This window comes from Suncus etruscus, chromosome 18 (genome assembly GCF_024139225.1).
Source record: "Suncus etruscus isolate mSunEtr1 chromosome 18, mSunEtr1.pri.cur, whole genome shotgun sequence".
NCBI lineage: Eukaryota > Metazoa > Chordata > Mammalia > Eulipotyphla > Soricidae > Suncus > Suncus etruscus.
The window spans coordinates 22,110,675-22,127,470 of record NC_064865.1 but is presented as its reverse complement, the minus strand read 5'-3'; the positions used below and the strand labels follow the sequence as shown (position 1 = coordinate 22,127,470).

The following is a 16,796-nucleotide window of genomic DNA, read 5'->3' as shown; positions in this document are numbered from 1 at the left end:
CAGGCAGACCTTGGGGGACAATATGGATGGTGGGGATCAAGCCCATGTTGGCTATGTGCAAAGCAAGAGCCCTGCCTTCTGTATTCTCTCCAGGCCCTGAGTAATAACATTGTAAAGACTTTGCCTTTCAGCATTTGGTAGTGACACAAGTGAAGGAAGGTATTAACCCTGCTTTGCCTTCTCTAGAGAGAGAACGGATACTGAAGTCTACTCTGCAGCTGGACATGGAATGTAGGTATAATAGGGCAGAGGAAAATGTGCTTAATATACCTCCCATCTATTGGTCAACAATTTTGTCTCCTATATGATAATCTTAATGGAGCCTTATTTTCACCGCAGGCCATAATTAGAAAGTATCTAATAAGAAAGCCCCTAATGAAATGTGTTTTAAAAATTAGAAGAGCCAACTGGTTTCAGGTGCATTGGTGAAGATAAAAAAAGAAAAAAGACAGGACTAAATATCCAAGCCTGTCAACAACAATAGAATTAAGAGATCAAAACTATAACAATCTAACCTTAAAACGAGCTTGTTATTCTGGCAGGCCAGGGTGCAAAACGTAGTGGTATAGGATGCACTCTGAAACATTGGTGGAAGGAGGTCAACACTGGTGGTGGGAATGACCCTGATTCACTGTATGTCTGAAATCCAACTATAAATGACTTTGTAAATCACAATGGTTTCAATAAAATGACATTTTATTTTGGTTTTTGGGTCACACCTAGTGGCACTCAGGGGTTACTCTGGGTTCTAGGCTCAGAAATCACTTATTGGCAGGCACGGGGGACCATATGGAATGCAGGAATTGGAACCGTCATTCATCCTGGATCAGCTGTGTGCAAGGCAAATGCCTTGCTATCTCTCTGGCCCAAAATGAATTTAAAAGAAAAAAAAGTAAAGGAACTGTATGGAGCCTCATTTAGATCTTGGAGGCTTTCTAGTAAATCTCAAAACTACTTTTCTCTATTTATATTTTAAGAAAAAGGTTTAAATTCCTTTAATATGAAGATTTTCCCCCCTGAAATGCAGTCCTCCAAAGCAGTCTTCATTTCATGCTCCAAATTCCCATGAGTAATATAATTACTGAGATACCTATATCTTATTTACTTCTTAATCAGCACCTACTTACTGCATGCCTAGTAAAGTGTCAGATACTACACAAGACAGTCAAAATGTACTACAGTCCTGTCCACATGTATTATTATAGTTTAAAAAAATCCAATACATATATGCACCCAAAAGAAAAAAGACTATTAAATAAGAGAAGTATAGGGCACTATGGGATCAGATAGAGTCCTCGTTTAGGTCATTTAGGATAAAGTATGACTACCGAGAGAAGTGTCTTTATCATAAAATTTGATGAAGAGACATAAGCAAAATAAAATTGAAGAAGTAAAAAGACTTCAGTGTTTTCTGAACAGAGTTTTCTCGGTATAGATAAGCAACCTAAGGGAAGCAAGACTGAAGGGGAGAACCAGCCCACATTTTAACAAGGAATTAAAAAAAATTTTTTTTTTTATTTCTCTACACAAATACACATATATTAAGCAAGACTTTCTGAAAGTCTACAAGGTAAACTAACAAAAATTCATTTCAGAAAAGGGACATAGAGACATTGACTGATATTTGAATGATGAGGGAGGGAATGAGGTAATATAAAAGCTATTAAGTTAGGGAAATTATCCAGAATTGGAAATGCAAAAGTATGTTTGATATCCTACAGACAAGAGAAGATAATGTATTGTGGCTTTTATTAATCCCAAATTTTAATCAACCTGCACTTTTGTGGCAGTGAAACTGAAACCTGGCTTTATATGATCAGACATGCACTCTACTGCTGGTTATTATCCAAGCATATGGCCAGGTTGTGGAAAATGGCAAGTGAATGAGTCTTTGATCTGGACCTTTCACAGAGTTATCCATGTTGCTCTGTGGCAAGAAGCAGTACCATGAAAGAAGGCACAACAGTGGAAATTTTTTAGCAACAGCAATCAAAGAGGGGTGCTTATGAGACAGCCTCCTCAGGAACCACGAGAGAACAACTGAAAGAAGCAAAGGGGACCCCAGAGATCACTTGTCATTTCTCATGAGTGTTGCCCTAGTTTTCATTTCTAGAGTTGTTCTCTCAAAACGTGTGAAAACAGAACATAGCGTCTAATCATGACACATGCCTGTCATGTAAGGGAGAGATTGACACATCCCAAACATCAGAGAATGAGGCCAGGATATGTCTGCTTCCTGGCCCCCTGCACCCTAATTGAGTTACTCTTACTTAGGGAAATTTAACACAATCTATCTGAGCCTCAGACATCACAACTTAAAGTGCAGTGGCAAGGACTCTTTGCAGGTGTTTTCAGGGAATTAAAAGAAGGCATGATGAAAAGTACCTGCCACATTCCTTGGCAGGTAGCAGGCATTGATGAAGATGGGGCTGTCAATGTGTTGCCACTGGCTCTTCGCCTCAGCAAAGGACACAAAAGAAGGAATAAGTAATAAGGAAGGCAAATGAAGAAAGGTTTGCTCATTAGGTGCAGGTGCCTTGGAAACTACTTTATTGACTCTGAATTCTTCCCGAGGCTGAAAGCAAATAAATGTTCGTTGCTGGAGGATAGGTGTTTGGCTTTCATTTCACAGCTAATATTCACAGGGATAGCAATTAATATGACAACTAATTATTAACGGAGTGGCTTGTTTCCCAAAATAAATAAGCATATCATCAAGATGCCAGAATGGGCATGTGCACATAAGTGAATATGCAAGGAGGAGAAAAGTTTTCTAGTATGTGGACTCAGAATCAGGGTGTTGACCTTTGATCAGGTAATTCTATGACCAGATAATTGACCTTAGTTATCTGCTTTTGATGTTGTTATAGATCTGTTGGAGAGCATGGTTTGTTACTTGGATATTGATTTATGCACTTTCATGAAAGTGAGTCAGTACAGGTATGCCTGAAGCTCTCTCCTGTTCATCTTTCTATTCTAATCTCAATTAACACTGCTGCCATGGAATAATTAAATTCCTAATGCCAAGAAATAGGAAATTCATTGCTCCTCTAAAAGACACATAAACCAAATGAGCTGATGCAGTCAAAAAGCCAAATTAGTAAGTTATGTTGTGCAGAGAACCTTCCTTTAAATTCCATGGCATTGAAGGCACTGCTCAGAATATTCACGTCTGGGAAAATGAATATCCTACTTTTATCTGAGCTTGCTATTTTCCACAGATGTGCCATGCGCCAAAGCAAATAAACCTCCTAATTTCCCCCTGAAAGCTCCTGAAGCACTATTAATACAAGGTAAAAATCAGTAAGTTTCTCCTTTTATTAAATAGTAGACAGTTATCACTTACCACAAGGGCGCAACAACAAAAGTCTAAAACATGATGCAACAATAAATTTTATATTTACCTTTATTCTTTTAAGAGGGAAACTGTATTTTTAATGAAAAAATTCCCTAGTGCCAATTAATTTGGATTAAACTGCAGTGTCCTGCGAGTTTTGTTTGCTTGTTTTGGGGTCAGACCTGGCACTGTTCATGGCTTACTTCTAGTTCTGTACTCTGAGATCACTCCTTCGGATTCAGGGTGGGGATATTAAACTACACTGCAATAGGCAGCATGATAAATGTACCCAAGAAAGAAGAAATAGAAGACAATAGAAAAGTATACTTTTCCAGTTAATTCTTTTCTGTGAACTTCCCAAGTCTGATACACTCATGAAAATTCACCAAAGACTTGAAGAAATATATTTTGTGGAACTCCATAATGAATTCTATATTATGTTTTGGAAGCCCAGGCAATTAGCTTGGGGATAGAGGGATAGTAGACACAGAGAGAAGGTACTCAGGGAAACGTGGGCAAAAATATTTTTATATCAACAGCCAATGAATGTAACTTCAGCTACAAATTTTTCCACAAACTAGCACAGCATTTTTTTCTTTACATTTATAAATTTTACATTCTCCAAAATTTCTTTTTTTAAGTGATGGGGACACATAGTCTTTTTTTAATGGTGTCACATCAAAAATAAATTTTCTGGTTTATATGAAAATTTTGGATCATTTTCTTTAATTGTCTTTCAGTACACACCCAAATATACTCAAAATTTTATAAAATCGGCAATTTCTTAGAGAGAGTGGAAAAAAATTCTATGTGAAACATGTCTACTCATTCAATACTCAACTTAGTCATTCCTGCAAAGTTTTAAGTCATTTAGTTTAAAAAAATAAAACTTCCAATTAAGATTTTACTTCCAAGTAGTAACCTAGCTTATGAAATAATCCAAAAATGTGTATACCTTTTTAGGCATAAATTAGGCAACCTAGTTATCAAATGCTATACAAGTATCTTCTATATTGACACTAAATAATCGAAGAAACAGGAAAACAGTCGCCAACACAATGCTGGCCTGTAGATTGGAGACTCCACAAGCAACCTACCTAATGAGGAAGGTCAAAGGCATAGTTAAGGAAGAGAGATGGAGTATTTGGGAGATATGGAATCAACATACACCCTTTGTGCATCTTAAGGCTTAGTTCCTCTTCAGGGGAGACCTTAACAGTCATCATGGACCCATCTCAAGTGCTGTCCAGGTCAGATCTGAAACAAAACCATCTATGGGAGGGTCCCAATCATCATGCCTGACTTCACAAAGATACATAGTTATGTAAATCAGAGGTGCTCCAAGTCAAGATTAATAAATCAGGCAGAATGGTTCTCTCTTCTGTGCAACACACCAGAATGACTCATGCAGCTATTGGCCCTGAAGAAGCATCTGCAACATGTTTATAAGCTCTCTTTCATGCCTCAGAAATCTAGATTCCCCTTTCCCCTCAGTCTCACCTGGGTCCTCTGGAATTCACCCTTGGTGAAGAGGTGGGAGAAGACAGGGTAGGAAGATGGGGACTCACCATTTGATTGCTGTACCAGTAGAGTGAGGATCCCTTCAGCACCACCCAGAACTTTTTCCATTTGTTGCTTAGGAAAGTTCCCTTTTCTTTTTTCTTATAGAGCCACCCTTGGCAGTCAGCGTGCCCCAGGTCTTTACAGGAGATCCTCCTCCGACTCATGGTGAAAAAACCTGCAACAATCCACACGCAAAAGGAAGATAAGCTAGTGCCCTGTTCTCTGGGACAGACAGACCAAACAGAAAGGCAGCTGTCCAGCTGGGAGGTGAACTAGTGACCCAAATGAAAGCGAAATCAAACGCAAAACAAAATGTCAAAAGAAAGAGCTCTTTATCTCTTTTATTTCATTTGGTACTTGGAGGACTAGAGATGCCCCTTCCCCCAGCAAACAGCCGGTCCCCAATGCAAGTATTAGTCTGGAGAGTGTTATTTTAGCACAAGCAAGTTGCAAGGATGAGGCTCCTCTGGAGGGCTAGCTGCACTGGCTCAGCTCCAGTCCACAAGCAGAGCTGCAGTTATGCAACTCAGGGGAAAGGGTTAAAGCCCACTTCAACGCACAATCACTTGGCGACTCGGCGCCAGTTTTTGTCAGCTCTATTGGCAGACCACGAGGGACTCATCGGCATGAACATCGTGCCAGCCCGTCTCCCCCATCTCTGCCCCCCAAGCACCCACTATGAATCTGGCATCCACCTCCGGCTGCTAGCATAAAGACTCGCCAATGAGCAGATCCCGGAGACCATAGCCAAGAGCAAGCAAAGCACCCCGCACCCCCAAAAGAGGGACACACAAAAGATATTTAATTACCTTGAGTTTTCTTTCTTGTTTTCTGACGCAAAGGAACCTGCTGAAAAGGCAAGAAGGGAAGAAAAGAGGAAATTTCTGATTGTGTGGTAACATTTGTAAAGAGAGAAGGCGGGAGGAGGTGGCAGGGTTTGTGAGCAGGATGGAAGAAGCTAAAAAAAAATACTCTCCAAGCAGAACTAACAGAGGGAGCCACTAGCTGAGGCACAAAATGTGCTAATTGGAATCAATAGACTCTGAGCTGAACCTGAAAAAAAAAAATAAGTCACAGTTTAGTATTGTTTCCTGTTCCCACCACAGGCAGCTCTCAGACTGAAGCTCTGAGCTACACAGAACATTGTTGCCCCAAGTTCTTAAAAAATAAGATTTCCCTTCTTACTGCCTTTTGTATTTTTTCTGAGAAAAATAAAATGTTTGCAGCTTTACTTTTGGTAGTTTCTAAATTACGGTGGCATTTTAGCATGTTCCTGCAAATAATCCTAATTCCCCAATCTGAGTGTAGACTTGACTTCGGAACCTCACATTCATGGTCCTGCTAACAGCAGCACACAGTGTTAACATCTAAACCACATGGATTAAATAGCACCGAAAAAGAGAGTGCACCGATGCTTAGGGTAGGAATTCTTACCTACAAATTTGAATTTCTTACTCCGTCTTTAAATATCTGTATAGTTTTCTCGTTTTTATGGAAGATAGATTCCCAACTTTTTTATTAGTTCTCCAAATAGTTAAATAAGACATTAGATATTCAGAGTATAAATATTTCACAAGATAGTTTATGCAATTTGTGTCAAAATTAAACTATTAGATAATGGATAATTAAAAAAAATTGCTTTTAGATGGTCTGTTGGGTACTGTATACCTGAGTGTATGTGTGTATACAAAAAGAAAAAGTTAGAAGAGATATTTAAGATTAAAGAAGAGTTTTTCTCTATAGTAGCTAATCTGAGTTTATTTCAATAACTCCATTTTTATGTTAACAAGCAGAAAATTTGCATTAAATTGAAAAGCAATTCCAAAAATTGGTTTGCAATCTTATTACAGCATTTTATTATGTTGTTCTAGATGCACCTGGACAGAATTTTATACATCTAACTATAGCTCTAAGGTCTATTGCATATGTTTGAAAAGGAGATATTAAATAGTATAAGATAAAAGGTATTTTTAATTCCAAAATTCCAATTAGCTCCTGACTGTCATAATTTATAGCATAACTCCCCACGGAAAATTTGGTTTTCTGCTCTGAAATTGTCTCCTCATTTGTAAAATGAGGAGTTTTATACTTTTCATAAATAGTTTGCAAGATTGTGTGTTTTAAATGCCCTGGGAATTTAAAGTCCTTTATGTAATTGTTGTAAGCAACGTGTTACATAATTGTAAGTATAAATTAGTGCTTTTTATCCAATAAACAAAACTTCACAATTTTTTAGGATGAGTAAGATTTTTGTTCCCTTTAGCAACAATGATGAAGTTTACTTGCTGAAACTGTGTCCTGGGAAACAGAACAACTGGTAGTCCTATACTGACTAAAAAGAGGATGTTAAAATAAAACATTTTGTGAATGTTAAAATAAAATTATATTATTGAAGAAGAATATATTTCCATGTGAAAAAAGTGACAAACTCAATAATTAGGCCTGGGAATATGACTTGATGATAGAACACATGCCATTTATATGTGATACCCTGGGTTGGATCACTGGCAGCACTCCACAATACCAAGTCAGATCCTTGGTGCCACAACCATGAAAATTAAAATAAAGATTTTTATGCTGGAGAGAGTCCAACAAAAAGTGTTTGTACAGAGGCTGATTTCTGGGAGCACCACGAGATAAGACAGCAAGTACAGAGTCAGAAGTAAGCCCTGACACTGAAAGGTCTGGATCAATAACCAAATAAATCAATTTTTTATTTTTAAATAAAACTTCCTGTAAGGAAATAAAGTGATATGTATGGTATCTCTTCATTAACAATAGTGCAAACCAGACTGTCTGAAATTAAACAGGGGGTGCTGGAGCAATTAGCACAGCAGGTGGGACTTTTGCCTTGCACACAGCCAACCTGGTTTAACCCCCAGCATGCCCTATGATCCTTCAAGCCTACTACAAGGGATTTCTGCACTCAAAACCAGGAGTAATACCTAAGCGCTGTCAGGTGTGGCTCAAAAAGAAAAAAAGAAAAAGAAAGAGAGAAGAGAGAGAAAAAGAGAAATATAAAATATTTTCCCCAGATGCAGGCAGTGGGGGAGAGGGAAACTTGGGACAGTGATCCCAAGAAATGTGCAGTGGTAAAGGGTGGTGTACATTGTATGACTAAAACTCAGTCATGAACATTTTGTAACCCTGGTTTTAAATAAAGTAATTTTAAAACATTTTAACAAAAAAATTCAAAAAAACTTTCTTTATGGAGAGGGACTTTCCGAGCAGTGCTCAAGAGTACCAGCAGGTCAGTGGTTGCATTTTAGGAGACGAGACTTACAAGATACAAGATAATCTGTGCTGCCAGTGGTTCTTGGAGATCTCCAAGGCTTCAACAGAAGCTCAGGAGGCATGTGGTGCTGAGGATCAAACCAGAGCCGCTCTCAAGCAAAGCATATGCCTTAATCCCCGTACTGTCTCTCCAGCCCAACTAAGATGTTTTCCTTTTTTTTTTTTTTTTTTTTTTTTTGGTTTTTGGGCCACACCCGGTAATGCTCAGGGGTTACTCCTGGCTATGTGCTCAGAAGTTGCTCCTGGCTTGGGGGACCATATGGGACACCAGGGGATCGAACCGCGGTCCGTCCAAGGCTAGCGCAGGCAAGGCAGGCACCTTACCTTTAGCGCCACCGCCCGGCCCGATGTTTTCCTTTTTTTAATGGCAAAAATACTCTTCTGTTTTAAACAAAAATGGGCATATTACAACTACATGTGACAAAAAAAATAGTCATGCTATCATCACAAGAACCAACCTCAGTTCACAAAATATTTCCCACACAAGATCTGCTAGTTGGTTTAAAATTCCCACCATTCCCACAAACCACCTCCTGGTTTGTTTTTTTGTTTTTGTTTTTGTTTTTTTGACTAATTAACTTAAATCAGTAAATTCTAGTTAGTTCCTATAAAAAATTTAGCCCAAAATACATATATTATTTGTACAGTTCAAACTTGATTCTAGAGAGTCATGATCTAAGGCCAATGAGAGATTGAGTAAACTAAGAAAGTGAAATGATTCTGTGAAATCTGGGATCCTAGGATCCCCAGGAAATAATAAATAAACTGAGAACCAGGAGCACAGGGAGAAAATAGTGTTGAGAAGAGGTAATCCTAGAGGAATATGGTCCTGGGTGAAAAGGTTACATCCCACTAATTCCTTCCAAGGAAAGCTATTGTGAAAAAGAAAAAAAGAATTGTAGCAATATGGAGGTACTGAGATGGTATTATTATGTTGAGTGAAATAAGACAGATAAAATACAAGCACTGTTTGATTTTCGTCATCTGGTATATATAGGGAAAATAAGCATAGATGAAGTTAATAAACAAAAAGTAAATTTGGGGAGTAAAATCTATGTAGTAAAATCTATGTTAGATTTTGCATCCATGCTGGATGAGTCTAAACAAAACAACAATCTTTCCAACACTCAGAAAAGATGATATTAAAATTTATTGTGGGGAGATTGTCGCTCAATTACTAACTGAACCTTTTGCAGATAGAACCTCTCCTAAAGCATATTATCATAATAAGGCTTCTATAACTTCAAACTGTTAAAACAGAAGGCACATTATAGGAACAAAAAAAATTACATGGATTTTCAAGTTTCAGCTTCATTAGATGTACTTGAATTTAAAACCAACTTGGTTAACATGAGAATGAAAACATTCTTGAGAACTTGAGAAGTTTGAGATATCGTTTCAATTTTCACAACAGGAAGTGGAACCTGAAAATGAGCCCGTTTCAAAACATATGTGGTTTTTTTTTTTTTCATGAGGTAAGTTAAAAAAAATTAAAGCCACTCCTTAGGCATTCATGCGAGTTCTTTAAAAAGGGAATTTTAACTGATTGTCATAACAAATATTCAGGACCTCATGAGGTCATTTTTTTCTCATAACAAATATCCCAAACCTAATGAACATCTTTAGGAATTAATGTACAGGTCAAATTTGCCTTACTGATTCTAAATTGTAGGGTAAATATTTTTAATTAAGGCTCCATGATTGGCAAAACTATTCAGAGTTGAGTTTTAATCCCACCACTAATCCTATCACCAGTGTCAATTTTTCTCCACTCCACCGGATCCCCTTGGTCCCTTCTACCAGCCCCCATCCTGTCTTGTTGACAGGCAAGTTTTATAAGTTGAATTGTTATGGTTTGGTTCTCCTGCTTTTATTATTATTAACTGCACTTTGACTATTTATAATAAGTAAATTATCATCTTATTTTACTTTGTATGTAGCTAAAAATTATTTTAACATTAATCACTCAAAAACACATTGAAAATAACAATAAACGTATAGTGAGTAAAGCCTTTTGCTTTGGTGTCAAATATGGCTTTAACACTCACAGAGTAACTGTTATCCAGACTTCCTATCTAGTTGTTCAATCTTATCAGCACAGTTTTCCACATACTATATTCAATTTCACGAAAGTATTGGTTTTCATTATAGAAAACTTTGTAATTATCAAGGCAAATATAATTTACCAAAATAGTTAGCAAAATAATTTACCAATACAGTAGTAGATGGATCCAGTTTTGTGCCAATGATCTGAGTTCAGTGGCATAAATCCTCATGTCAATAGGGTATCAATATCTTATCAATACCTTAACTATGGATCTAACAATACCTTAACAAGCAACCAAAATAAATTCTGAATAGTTCATATTTTTAAACTGACTCATCTTATTTCCCTCCTCAAATCCCTTCTCCACAGGTAAATTTGGTTCTCTTATCAATGTGCACTGGTTTATCTTTTTATCATGCTTAACCCATTCATTGATTTTATATTCTTACACTGCACACATAGGTTAAAAATATGAATATTTTTAATCAAACCAACTCTAGCAATCACTCATTCACTCATAGACCCATTAGAAATATAGCTCCATAAATATCTTTTTATCCTGAAAAATTAAACTCAATTCATAAAGGAAACTTTTAAACATTTTTAATTGGGGAGGCTGGCCCCCAAGCAATGTTCAGAGGATTCATAGGCCACTCCTGGAGATTCCTACTAACAAAGTAGGTAATTAAAAGTCAGAAAACGTGCTTTTATGGTATAAGTTTAATAAAATTTGTAAGCATTTGTTTGTTATTTACTATAGCCAATTCTTTATTTTATTCAGCAGCATGATTCACAAAGTTATTCATAGTTAAGTTTTAGACATATCATGTTCCAGCACTAATATCACCATTATCTTCCTTCTTCCCACTATCAGAGTTCCCAGGTTCCCCCCCAACGCCTCATCTCCAGCTTGCCACCATGAAAGGCAGATTTTTAAGTTTGGTTGGAGAAATTTTAATCTCTCATTTTAAGTGTTGTTGACTTTGATATTTAACTACACCACTCTTCTCCAGCACTGATGTACTAGGATCTCCTTAACCCCTCCCTACTCCCATTGTTTCAGATATTCCCCATTGTCTCTTCTTTCTTCCTTGATTTCTTTTCTTCTCGGTCCTCCCTATATGCTGGGATCAGGGTGATTTCAGCACTCCCCTTCGGAACACTGCATTCTTATACCACAATATAAGTAAGATTATCCTGTGTTTGTCCTCCTTCTGGCTTACTTCATTTAGCATATATTCCAGTTCTATCTATGTTATAGTGAAGTGTGTGGTTTTATCATTCCTTTTAGCTGCTTAGTGTTCCATTGCATATATTACATCTTCACAATCCACTTTCCTATTGTTGAAATAGAGAGACAAATCCTATAATTCCACAGCTTTATCATTTCTTTTAGCTGTGTAGTATTCCATTGCATATATCACATTTTCAGGATTCAATGTTCTATTGTTGAACACCTAGGTTAATTCTGTATCTAGCTATTATGCTAAATGCTGCAATGAACCATGGTGCCCTTTTGAATTAATGGCAGCTTAATTATTAAACATTCTACAAAAGCCTCAAATTTCACATTTTATTTTCCAAATTTTTTATGCTATTAAAAGTTTGGTTTTGAGACCTGAGAGATAGCATGGAGGTAGGGCATTTGCCTTGCATGTAGAAGGACAGTGATTTTAATCCTAGCATCCCATATGGTCCCCCAAGCCTGCCAGGAGTGATTTCTGAGCTTAGAACCGAGAGTATCCACTGAGCACAGCTGGGTGTGACTCAAAAACAACAACAACAACAACAACAAAAGTTTTGTTTCTAGAACTAAAATTTTGTTAGCATTTCTACTTATTTCCCACCTTTCTTAGAAGGTTTTCAGTTTGTTTTATATTTTTAGAATATTTTTTATTTAAAAAAATTTGTTGAAGTTTTATGGTATATGATACTATTAATAGTATTTTATTATACACTTAATTCCATTAATTAATCATTAATAATGATTATAAACTATTAATTTATTAATAAAATATCACTAATACTTCTTGTGTACATAATTACAACATCACAGTCACCACCAATGTACCCACTCCCAAGCACCTCAACACCCCTCTCTCTCAATTTGTATTCTTGTATATTATCTTTTATAACTATAAAGAGTAGCATATAACTAGATTTTACATAGTAGTATGTTCATTTGTATATTTTCATATGTTAATTTAATCTATATACATTATCATTTTTGTTTCAGTGTACATTCTTTTAATTTTTAAGTCCTCTTTTCTTTACATGCTCTTTTATTTATGTTAGATTTATTTTTTCTAAATTTATCATTTGCTTTAACATGTAATTTAGTACATTTTAACATTTATAATTAATACCTTCTCTCTTGTTGCTATAAGTCTTGGTTTCTATTTAAAATATTAAACAGTCATTCATCAATTGATAATTATATTTTGTGGCATTTTAATCAGTTTCTGTGGTCACTTTTTTCTTTTTTTGTTTTTGTCTTTGGGCCACAACCCAGCTGTGTTCAGGAATCACTCCTGGCCAAGCTTAGTTGCTTAATTTAGGTTGGGGCATATGGGGTGCCAAAGATCAAACCTGGGTCACAAAAGTGCAAGGCAAATACTCTACCACTATCTCCCCCAGACAGCACCCCCCATTCCATAAATTATAACATAGCCCTACTGAGTTCACTTTTCTATTATGTATATATCCTTTAACAACTATTTGAATGGGGATTTGTAGGCCATAAAATCATTGCCTGAAAACACACAGTAAAGTCCTTGGTATTGTCTCTATTCTGCCTTTCATATTTGGTGATAGTTTAACTGAGTGTAAAGTTAGTATTGCTATTTAAAGTATTGTTTTAAAGATTGTGATAAGTTGTCTTTTAATATCTATTTTACTTGTGATATCTGCTGCCAGTCTGATTTTGATTCTTTGTCTATAATCATATAAGACATATTTATCATCCTTGATATTTGGTGATCTTTTTAGTTTATCTTGTTGTAAATCTGTCTCTTCTATAAATGAATAATCAGAAAAAATGTATAATCAGATATTTGTAACCTCTTTCAAGAATCAACAGCTTTTTCTGGTTTGGGGGGGGAGTTGTTTGTTTTTTATTTTTTCATTCTTGGTGTTGTTTTGTTGTTTTTTAACTGCTGTTGTGTTTGTTTTGTTTTGTTTTTTATCATTGCTCGTTTTGTTGTTTTTTATTTTATTTTTCTTTTAAATCTATAGCTTCTAGATGGGCTCCTCTCAGCTATTTTTTTTTCTAATAGAACCACAGAACTTGAATCATCTTGTTCTGCCTCATAAACTGGGGGTTGGGGGGGGGGGAGTGGATAATACCAGGAACAAACAGTCGCATGAACATTAAGTGGAAATAAAAAATGATCAAATCTAAATACCAAATCCAAAGTCAATGACAACAGAATCAAGATAACCAGTTTACAAGTAAATTAACCAATTTACCAAATTAACCAAATTTACCAATTTAACCAATCAAGATAACCAATTTACAACAAAAGGGGCATGTTACACTAGCAGTTGAGGGGGCAAAGGGGGAAGGCATGGGATGCATGCTGGAAATAGAGGTGGAGGGAGGACATCACTGGTGGTGGAAATGGCCCTAAATAACTGTCACTATGTACCTTAAATATAACTGTGAAAGACTTGTAATTTACATTGGTCACAATAAAAATTATCAATAAATAAAAGAAGGTCACAAAAAAGACACATTACTATAATTTTTTATTCTATCCTTTAGGTATAACTATTTGATGTGAGTTACATATTTTTTTAAATCTGCTTATCTGTGATATATGTTTCCTGTATAATTTTCTACTTATTAATTACTAATACTCCTTTTAGAAGAGTTAAAATGTGAGTTGCTAACATTTATTAATCATTCTAGTTCATTTTGAATATAATCTTTCTGATATTTCTAAAATTTTCAAAGCCCACTTATTTGTACCTGGTTCTCTCTCAATTTTAAAAAACATTAGTTCAACTTCACAATTAAAATGGGGGGTTTTAGAGAGAGTACAGAAGATAGGGCATTTCTCTTGTATGTGGCCCACCCAGTTTCTAGCCCAGGAAATCCATATGGTCACCTGAGTACACCAAAGTAATGCCTCAATAAAGGATTATATAATCCTGAATTAAGGATTAGATGCAAGCACCACCAGCTGTAGTAAAATAAAAAAAATTGGGAGCTGGAGTGATATCACAGCAGGTAGGGCATTTGCCTTAAATGCAGCCAAAACTGGTTTGATCCCCTGCATCCCAATGAGCCTGCCAGGAGCAAGTTCTAAGCCCAGAGCCAAGAGTAAACCCTGAGTTCAACCAGATGTGAACCAAAAAACAAACAACAACAACAAAAATATCTGATTTATTTATCTATTTTATGTAAAATAGTAAGCTTTTATTTTATATTTTATGTTCATTAGCATTTTTAAATGCTTTAAAATTTTAAGGTCAGGGCCGGAGAGACAGCATGGAGGTAGGGCATTTGTCTTGCATGCAGAAGGACGGTGGTTCGGATCCGGGTATCCCATATGGTCTTCTGAGCCTGCCAGGAGCGATATCTGAACGTAGAGCCAGGAGTAGCCCCTGAGCGCTGCCGGGTGTGACCCCCCTCCAAAAGAAAAGAAACAAAAAATCCCTAAATTTTTAAGGTCAAAAAAATATGAGGGAAATGGTTTTATGCTCTCTCCTTTCACTCCATCTAGCCTTTGCTCTCTCACCCACTCCCCTCTGTGCTCATGATTTCCTTTTGGTTTTTGGAATTTCCTCTCCATAAGTATGGATTCAGTCCTACAGTCAAGATTTGAGACCATTCAGTTACTGTTGAGCTGGTTATGTTCTTGGTTTTGAGACTATATCACCACCTCCTCCCTCTCTGGGCATCAGAGAGCCAATAGCATAATTTCAGGCAGTGGCTTGACAACTGTTGTTTCTTATTAACACCTTCACAAGTTTAGGAGCCTTCTTTTACCACAGTCATCAAAAGCAAAGAGAACTCTGCACATTTAGTGGAGCATGTCTTTTACCCTGTTACCCTGGGGCAGAGGGCAACCACTTCCTGCTGCTAGAGGAAGTGCCATCAGGCCCATCCCTACAATCATGTTCACTGCTTTTCATATCTGCCACATTCATGACTCTGACTTCTATTTTTAGTTTTCCATGTTTCTGTTTGGCTATCATTGTTCTATACATGTAGCAGAAAAGTGTCAAAGTTTGAGTTCACAGGATCATTGGTGAATAAAAGTTTTTTTTTCAATTAAAAATTTCTATTTTAAAATCACAATCCACAATCCAAATGATAAGTCTGTTCACATACTGATGTTAATATAGCATCAAGACTTCTGTTCTTTTTCTCTCTCCCCAAACATTTTTATGTTCTTCAGAAATGCCTGCTCCTTTACCAATTTTTACTTTCAAAGAATTTATTCGCTCCCCTCATTTTCATCTGGTTGATGCTTACTCATCCTTTCAAACTCAAGTCAAGCTGATATCCTCCATGAAGCTTTCTGTGACTTTAGAAGGCCATTAGTTCTTAAAATAATTTTATGTCACTCATTATTAATTTGTAATGACTGTAACAATTAATCTGTTATCTCCCAAAGATTCATAATAGGCACTATTTTTATCTTCCACAAATGAGGGCTTTAATTTTGGTGTGGCTAAATAACTGCCCTCAGATCACACATAATAGCACAGCCAAGAATGATGAGCAGTTCAATTATATACCTAAGCCTATTGTTTAAACATGCTGGATTTTGTTGTTGTTGTTGTTGTTGTTGTTGTTTGGGGGTTTTTTTGGGGGGGGACACATCCTCCTGCTCTCAGGAGTTACTCCTGGCTCTGCACTCAGAAATTGCTCCAGGCTTGGGGGACCAAATGGGATGCCATGGATTGACGTAGGTCTGTCCCTGGTCATCCACATGCAAGGCAAATGTCCTACTGCTGTGCTATCACTCCAGCCCCACATGCTGTACTTCTTTCCTCTTTATTCCCACAATGTTCTGCTGATGATTCTGAAATAAAATATCTTATATCTATAGTACACTATAAGACATACATTGTGTTCATACTTTCCATTCTAGTGATCCAAATAAGAACCTGTAGAGTCATCAAAAATAAATTATTTTTCCTACTGCACACATTTGTTCAGGCATGACCTTTGTTCATGTTATTTCATTAAAGTTGATCAAATCTTTCGTATCTCATCTATAGTTGAATGACTGCAACATAGATGCAAGGATTAGTTAATACTTAAAACCAAAATTGATGGTCTTAAACATCAAGACTTTTGTATCTAGTACCTAGTTCAGTGTATAACAGTGAGTGACTGATACATTTTCACCAAGACATCGACTGCCTCCTATCGAGTGTTACTTCCTATGATGCCTTATTCATGCTTGGATTGGTAGAAATTCAACCAATCTCTAGAACATTATTTTTAAGGACTCAAAACCACAATAACAACAGAAAAAAAATGCCTCCTTTCAGTAATGCCATGAATTTCAACAGCAATCTGATTCAATAGGTTTCTTA

The 16,796-nt window shown here is 36.5% G+C and overlaps 1 protein-coding gene across 1 annotated transcript in view; it reads right to left on the bottom strand.

Moving 5' to 3' along the window:
- The window catches only part of IPCEF1 (interaction protein for cytohesin exchange factors 1), a 110,821-nt gene extending 95,469 nt beyond the window's left edge, over positions 1–15,352 (bottom strand). Inside the window, exons 1-4 of the mRNA XM_049764744.1 lie at positions 15,298–15,352; positions 13,139–13,255; positions 5,710–5,928; positions 4,906–5,075 (exon numbers count right to left, since the gene is read on the bottom strand). Of these exons, the coding sequence (XP_049620701.1) occupies positions 4,906–5,075; positions 5,710–5,928; positions 13,139–13,255; positions 15,298–15,352 (561 nt within the window). The remainder of the gene's footprint in view (positions 1–4,905; positions 5,076–5,709; positions 5,929–13,138; positions 13,256–15,297) is intronic.
- Positions 15,353–16,796: the final 1,444 nt, after the last annotated feature.